Below are 8026 nucleotides of genomic sequence, written 5' to 3' on the forward strand. Positions count from 1 at the left end.
AGTCTTTTACCACCACTACAAAATTTAATTGGTTTATATTGATGATGGCTTCTTGATAACAATCAGCAATTATTCGCTCTTTACATTTTCAAAAATTATGCTAACGTTAGGGACCCTGTTGACCAGCAAGTAAAAGACACAGAGGGAAGAAAATAAATATGGAAGTGAGAATGCTGAGAGCACCCATCGGTTAGAAAGTTGCCAGATGGCACCATAAACTTTCAGAGATGAGTACAGATGAAATAACTAGCCCTGTGATCAGTTTAAAAGCGATTAAAGACGAAGTGGGAAAGAAGCAGACAGCATTTAATAAATAGTCATCTATTTTTGGTTAAGGCTTAACAGTCAGTACAGTGACTCACATGGGACCGTGTTTGTTCAGTGACTCAGGAGGTGGAGCTACTTTTCTCTTTCCAAGCCAGTTAGCCCTCCTTCAAGAGCTGAACTTCTCTGTTGAGCCTGAGATTCTACCTTAGCTTGACTCTCTTGTTTCTCCCAAAATGCTGCGTAATCCCCATCTGAGTCCCTTTAATTGTAGTTAATTTTAAAAAGTGACTTGAAATTCTTCACTCTGTTTAATTCATGTGTTCTTTTCCTTCCAGTGCCAGGACCCAATCCGTCTGCTGATAATGACATCAGTGTGACAATGATAATGGTGGGCTGGCTGGTTCTGGCACTGGTACTGTTCTTGATGAGACCTGCTAACCTAAGAAGACCTTTTACAGCTGAAAAACCATCCAGCCCACATAATGTGAGTATTCCGACGTTTTAGTTAACCTCCCTATATAACATCAAACGACGAGGCAGGGAGAGGGGAATATGTGATGCAGAGGCCTGAGTTTCTCGAAGAAAAACCAAGACACAAATGCAATTCATATGTAGCTTTTAGCAGATTGTGCTACACTGTGCCAGTAATGCATTTTCCTCATCCATTCTGACGTTGCATTTCTGTTTACAAAACTGTAGCTGGTACCAGTATCAGGCTGGAACTCGAGATGGTTTTGCATGGAACTGAGCCAGGGATAAGCTGACACTAAGACTACCAGTCCTCAGCACAGGGGGGTCTGCCCTGCTAACTAGACAATGACACATGCCCACTTCCTGGTTCTAATAAATTTTGTGTTCACTCTGGAAGCATCTTCTTGGTCTATCAAAGGCAGTGATATGGGGATCTCTATTCACTGCCAGGCCTGAAGACATCTCTGAATACTTCCAGTTCTCACTCAGCTAGAGTTCTATCTGTCCTTGGCACTCCTGGTTCTGCCATTGCGTTCCCTAACGGAAACAAACTCAAAAAGGTGTACGGCGAATCTTGAAATGGACAGCTTCTTCTCTTGTACACATTTCTTTCTTCTGTTCTAATCTTTCTTCTCTTTTGTACACATTCCTATTGTTCTAATGGCGGGCACATAGAACAGGGACGTTTTGGTGGTGGCCTGCTGTTGTGGAATTCAGTCCCATGTGACATGAGGAGAGCTTCATCCCTTGATACTTTTAAATGGGCCTTGAAGACCCATCTTTTTGTCATGGCCTTCAGTGAGTAACCTGCAAGCAGTAGAACTAGTGCTGAGTTCTGGTTATGTATGTGTTTTAAGTTACGCTGGGTTATTTGCGCTGGCTTTCAGTAGTTTTAAGTAGATGCTTTATATTTTATTGCCTGTGTTTTAATTTGTATTATGTCATGCCCCTTTACATAGAATGTCTGTGTTGAAAACCAGGCTGCTATATGAAATTAAGATATATAAATCAGTGTATTCTTGACACACAGGGGCAAGAACCACCAGCTCCACCTGTGGACTAGACCTTACTGGAGGAAGCTCAGCGACTGTAACCTTGCACGACCAAAAGAACGAACGTGACCAGAATACACCTCTATGTCACACACAATACTGTTCTGCTCCATACATTTAAAATTGTTTTGCACCCCCTCCCATTATATTTGAATAAGTTAACATATGTGGCATTTTTGCTGATGTTCATTGGACTCTAGGCACTATTGCACTTTGCAATAATATCTAAAAGAAATTAAAGCCTAGTTGTCATTTTTCAAACAGTTCTTTCCCTGCAGTCCACCAATAATGCCTCCGTGATCTATGTACATTTATGGAGTGGAGGGAACTGCACAGAAGTTCCCATTGAATGTGCCATTATCTATAGAATTGATTTAGAAGAGGGGTGGCTAATCTGTGCTTCTCTTAATATTGCTGGACTAAAACTCCCATCATTTCCAGTCAGCATGGCCAGCGGTCAAAGATGGTGTAAATTATTGTCTGGCAACATCCAACTGGCCACACGTTAGCCTCCCCAATTTAGAAAAACCCAAATTGTATCTCATCAATACAACTTTGGATTTACTCTGTGCCTGCGAACCAGAATTGTTTCACAGGAATTCTCTCTACTATTTATATCTGTGTTAGTGTTGTCCAAAGTACATCCTTCTCTAAAATAAGGCCAAATTAAATGTATTTATTGGAAGCAAGCAAATAAATTTAGTATTGTATTAAGATAACTAAAGAGTGCATAACTAAATGTTACATTTGAAACTAGGAATATTTACAAATACTATAATAAAAATAGTTACCTGTATACTTCTCTGTAGTAGATATTACAGTCCACAGCTACCTATATCCAGTTATTTTCTGTAAATGTAGGGCTCCAATGTGCACATGAAGCTGCTCTGGATTGTAAAGGTTTCCCATTCAGTTCAGTGGCAGGGCAACAGCATGGTGTATTTAGGTAAAAATGATGCATTTGTAAGGATTTCCCCTGTCGTTGAAGTTGTTAGAAGCCTTTGAAAGAAGGAAGCAGTCTATGCATATTGGACTGTTTGTGGAACTGTAATCAGAACACCTCAATACATCTTATTCAAATACCGGGGGGTAAACAATGACCAAATACAACAATCTCATTCTATTTTGAAGTCCACAGAACTAGATTTATCCTATGTACTTACTTGTTGCATCACTCCAATCTGCATTATTTATTTTCAGGCGTTAACATTTTCATATTCTTAGAAACAGCATGCCAGAGCTGTGCCTCTAAGGCAAGAGTCCAGCTGCCATTTTTTTATGGATGGAATCAGCAAGCAGTAATGTAAAGACACCAAATGTTCACAGAAATAGAACAGATTGCTTGCAAATATTAAACATAGTTTTAAGGACTGCCATTTGGATTTAAAATGTTGTTTTATGCGTTATGAATTACATTATCTATGTTTAGCTTTCCCTTAAAGTGTGCAGGAGACAAAAAGAAGTCTTCAGGATCACTTGTGGACATACCCTAAGACATCTTAAGAGACATCTTAAGTGTTGCTTAAATTCCCAGCAAGAGATATTCTGCATACCACAGAAATTGAAGTGGTAAGTTGAGGTGATAAAATTCTGGACTGTACCACTTGCAATTGCAGATGTGTGGAAGGTGTCATAGTTCTGAACGCTAAAACCTTTCCTGTTTCAAAGAAACTATCACATTAGAGAAGGCCTCATGAAACCTTTGTGTCTGATGGAATAGTTTACATCTTGCTCAGATCCCCTTCCTAGGTGCAGAAGTGTTCAAAAGCATGCACCTCCCCCCTGCAGTCTCAAGTGTACAGCCCAGAATTCTGCTATCTCAGTATGCAATGTGTAGAACAGCTTTAATGCTGAAAGCATCCTCAAATTTGGCTTCTTTGAACAGACTCTTCAATGAGACATAATTTATGGTTGCCAGAAATGAAATGTAGCAATTGTAATTTGCATTTTTCTTACGCATTCTCAATTAGCCTCCCTCCTTTACTTTTATTCTTGGAATGACCAACAGGAAAATATAAGATGGATTCGATGATTTGGTATGCATGTACTCGCAATTCCAGTTTAACTACTGGAAAGGAAAATACATATGCAATAAGTAATTTAAGAACATTATGCTGTTCAGTCCTGTGCATGTTTACTTGGAAGTCCTATTATGTTCAGTGGGGCTTGCGTCTGAGTAAGTGTTCCTAAGACTGCAGCTGGGAGTGAAACAAAACAACTCTGCCTGTTTTTCTTCATCAGAGAACAAAAAGAACCCTTTTATGTTTTAGATTGGCTATGAAGCTTCTTACTGACAATTTTATAGCAATTTAGCAATATCGCAGCAAAACGGCTTGCAATAATTTACAGAATCGTAGAGTTGGAAGGGACCATCATTCTAGTGCAACCCCTAGCAATGCAGCAATAATGGCCTAACTCTGCAAACAAAACATTTCTTTGGTCCTATACTAAATTTGGATCAGTGACCCCTAAAATATGGATCTTGAACAAAAATATTTTTGAGGAAGATGCCTTATACTGGATTGGACTATCTTCCTCGCTGTTGTCTACACTGACTGGCAGTGACACTCCCAGGAGACGTTCCCAGTATGGTGTAGTGGTTAAGAGCAGTGGACTCGCAATCTGCTGAACTGGGTTCGATTCCCCGCTCCTCCACATGCAGCTGCTGGGTGACCTTGGGCTAGTCACACTTCTTTGAAGTCTCTCAGCCTCACTCACCTCACAGAGTGTTTGTTGTGGGGGAGGAAGGGAAAGGAGAATGTTAGCCGCTTTGAGGCTCCTTAGGGTAGTGATAAAGCAGGATATCAAATCCAAACTCTTTTTCTACTTGGAAATGCCAAGGATTTGTCTAGGACTTTCTTCATGCAAAGCAGATGCTTCAACACTGAGTTATGGCCCTTCTTGACTCCTTTCATCTTGTTATGGGAAAAGCCATGGCAAATTTAAACCAATCTCGTTGTGATTTACACTTCTACAGTAGAATAAATGTGCCTTAATAAGGGTCCTAAATTGTACCATGGTAAGTTTTTTTGTTTACGGGGGTGGGGGCGCTACTAGCAATTTTTTTTCAGCCACCCCAGACAACGTATGATGATTAACATTCTTGCTAACTTAGGAGCAAGCAGAACAATCCGTACTGCGCTTTAAGACAGTCTTTTGAGCATCAGAAAAGCTGTTCCAGATTGCTTAACCTGCTGCAAAACTGTGTTGCAGAAGATTCAAATAATGTTTTAAAAAATTGTGGTGGTGTTCATTACATTTAGCTTTGTCTATGATACCAGCTACATGGACCTGTTGCTCTTGGTCTCATGGATCGGCATGCTATAGTACAGCTAGGCATTGGAAGCTGACTTCCAGACATGTTTGTGCACCCTTGCCAGACCTGGCAGGGAACTTGAGGATTGGCCAGAACAGTTTGAAAACCTCTGCTTTAAGATTTCAGATGGAGGGATGGTGGGGAAATAGGGGCTGTCAACCAACATCTAGTCCAGTGTAGTAGGGAAAACGGAAATATTCTGCTGAGAGGCCCAAACTGCATTCTCCCTCCTTTTCCAATACACTTACACTGCTGGTGGTTGAGGAAAGGAAGGTGTCCTTTAGTGCCTCTTTACAAGATTCACTTCTCATGAATCTTCTTAGAGCTTGATCTTTGTATTAAGGGTTCAGTGATCAGATGGAGAGACACTGCACAGCCTGCTTGATGGGAAAGAGAAAGCAGGCTTGCAGTTTATGCTTTAGTTTCTAATACTTTTTAAAAACAACAACACACATGCTTTGAATGCACAAGCTAGACATGGCATCAGGCTTTCGCACACTTAAAAAAAAGCTAATAGCAGCCACACAGGGCAGGGAGTAAGGAAGAGATTTGGACTAGGACCATGGTACTGAGGACAGGATCACCCTCTTTTCTAATGGTGTTTCCTAATGAAAGTCACCGCCACCTGCTAAACAGCTTCAGGGAGGGAGTTTTAATTGTAAGACTACCACGGGAGAAGAGGGCTATACCCCCATATATTCTACACTGCGGCCCTGATTAAATCCCATCCTACAGCTCCTATTAACTTGCTTCAAAACAAAGGGAAATCCTGATCACATAAATCTTCATTGACCCTAGATTCACATGTGCTTATAGAATATCAGCAGTTCACTTAGCCTTAATTTTCTGATGCAGACGTGAGTAATAATGTGACTTGTGCTTTTATAGTTTAGATTGGGAGGCTTTAAAATTGTTTGAATCATGCCAGACAAAAATCGTATCTGTGCCATTTGGGAATTTGCAGTTTTTTAACTAAGGTTTTTGCTTGTACTATGCACTTTTTCAAAAGATCTAAATAAATAGTAACCATTAGTTACCCTCTGTGAATGTGTGGATTTTATACATGATCAGTTTGGGAGAGAAGTAACAATTTACCTAATTGACTCTTTTAACTTAGGTTTTGTTTTGTTTTTTTACAGCTCCCTCCTCCCTTCTTTTTCTCTTGGCTGCCCCATTTACATTATTATGTTGCCATGATTTTTAGTTTTGGACCAAAGATCACAATTTGAAAAAGAACTGTTAAAAAATAAGGATAAACATCTGTCTGAAATGTATTATTTCTTGTTAGAATGGGAAACATAAGACAAGCTAGTTAAAGCATCCAATGACACACTGGGCAATACTGTATACGGTGGTACCTCGGGTTACATATGCTTCAGGTTACAGACTCCGCTGACCCAGAAATAGTGCTTCAGGTTATGAACTTTGCTTCAGGATGAGAACAGAAATCGTGCTCCGGCAGCGCAGCAGCAGCAGCAGGAGGCCCCATTAGCTAAAGTGGTGCTTCAGGTTAAGAACAGTTTCAGGTTAAGTACGGACCTCCGGAATGAATTAAGAATTTGGGAGCCAAGCCATTCAACTACCAAGGTACCACTGTATTTGAAAAATGATTCCTAGATGGTATTTAACTCTCAGTAGGTTGGCTAAGATGTATAACGTAGAATCGGATACGTGTTGCAAATGTAAAGAAATGGGAGGTACCCTTTTCATATGTGGTGGACATGCAGAAAGGTGAAAGAATATTGGGAAATTATTTATGATGAACTGAAAAAAATGTTTAAATTTGCCTTCCCCAAAAACCCAGTTCTTTTTGTTGGGAATAACCCAAGTAGAAATTCCTAGGTGCCAGTAGTTTATTTATGTATGCAACAACAAAAGCCCTTGTTTTGTTGGCCCAAAAAGAGGATTGGCAACTTAAAAGATGTTAGAATATGCAGAACTTGCAGGTTTAACCCACAGATTAAGAGAGCAACAAGAACATATATTTAAAGAAGAGTGGAAAATATTTATTGAATATATGGAAAATAATTGTACACAGCTTAAAACGCTGGCAGCATTAAAATAAATCCAACAGAGTAAACAGTAACTGCTTGATGTAAAAGTTTGAAACTTGATTTGAATGGTCATAGTAAAACATACAGGAAACTACGAACCATGGAAGGAGAAGCAAAGTCACTGGATGTTTCACAGTTTGTAAAATGTTTAATTGGTTATGTAGCAAAAATGAAAACTCAATAAAATAAAATGTATATAATAAACAGGCTTATAAATAAAGTTAAGACACACACATCCCATCCCACAAATGTATGCCTCCTCAAGTTAGGCGTGCACTCTCCATTACATTTGTATATTTCCAATATTTTTAATTTTTTTGCTACTATAAAATACCGTGCTGAAATGTTTAAAAGTCTCTGATGATCCTTGAATCTTCCCGCCAGCCTTGCCATCCTTTCCTGGCGCGCCTTTGGAGAACCACCGACTCACACCCCGTTCACGCCGCATATTAAAAGCCACTCACTTCCCGCCCCGCCCCCTCGCACGCTAAGAATTCTGGGAGCTGTAGTTTGCCAGGGGTGCTAACGGGTGAGGCTCCCGCTCCCCTCACGGAACTACCAATTCCCAGTGAAGAGAGAGGTGTGGTGGTCAAGCCACTCCGGCCCCAGCCTCTTTTATCAAAAGGTCGCTGCGTATCCCGTTTCCCTAAGCAACACCTAATAAAAGCCTCCATAAAAAAATTAAAATAAAATAAAAGCGAGGCCGTGAGAGGGGCGGCCGCAGACGGCTTCCTCCCCCCCCCGCCCCAAATGCTTTAATTTCCCCTCAAACGCGGCCTGTCTGGACGGAGGAACCGAGGCGCTCGCTCGCTCGGCCGTCCGGAGACGGAGAGCGCGTGAGGTAAACCCTGACCAGGCCCAGGAAA

The 8026-nt window shown here is 40.7% G+C and overlaps 1 protein-coding gene across 3 annotated transcripts in view; it reads left to right on the forward strand.

Moving 5' to 3' along the window:
* Positions 1-6147, forward strand: part of SMIM14 (small integral membrane protein 14) — a 40887-nt gene extending 34740 nt beyond the window's left edge. For all 3 annotated transcript variants that reach the window (XM_082238324.1, XM_082238323.1, XM_082238325.1), the window contains 2 exons: positions 603-751; positions 1769-6147. In XM_082238324.1, coding sequence (XP_082094450.1) covers positions 603-751; positions 1769-1801 — 182 coding nt within the window. In that variant the 3' untranslated portion in view covers positions 1802-6147. The remainder of the gene's footprint in view (positions 1-602; positions 752-1768) is intronic.
* The last annotated feature ends 1879 nt before the right edge of the window (positions 6148-8026 follow it).

Source organism: Podarcis vaucheri, assembly GCF_965113315.1.
Source record: "Podarcis vaucheri genome assembly, chromosome: 9".
Lineage (NCBI taxonomy): Eukaryota > Metazoa > Chordata > Lepidosauria > Squamata > Lacertidae > Podarcis > Podarcis vaucheri.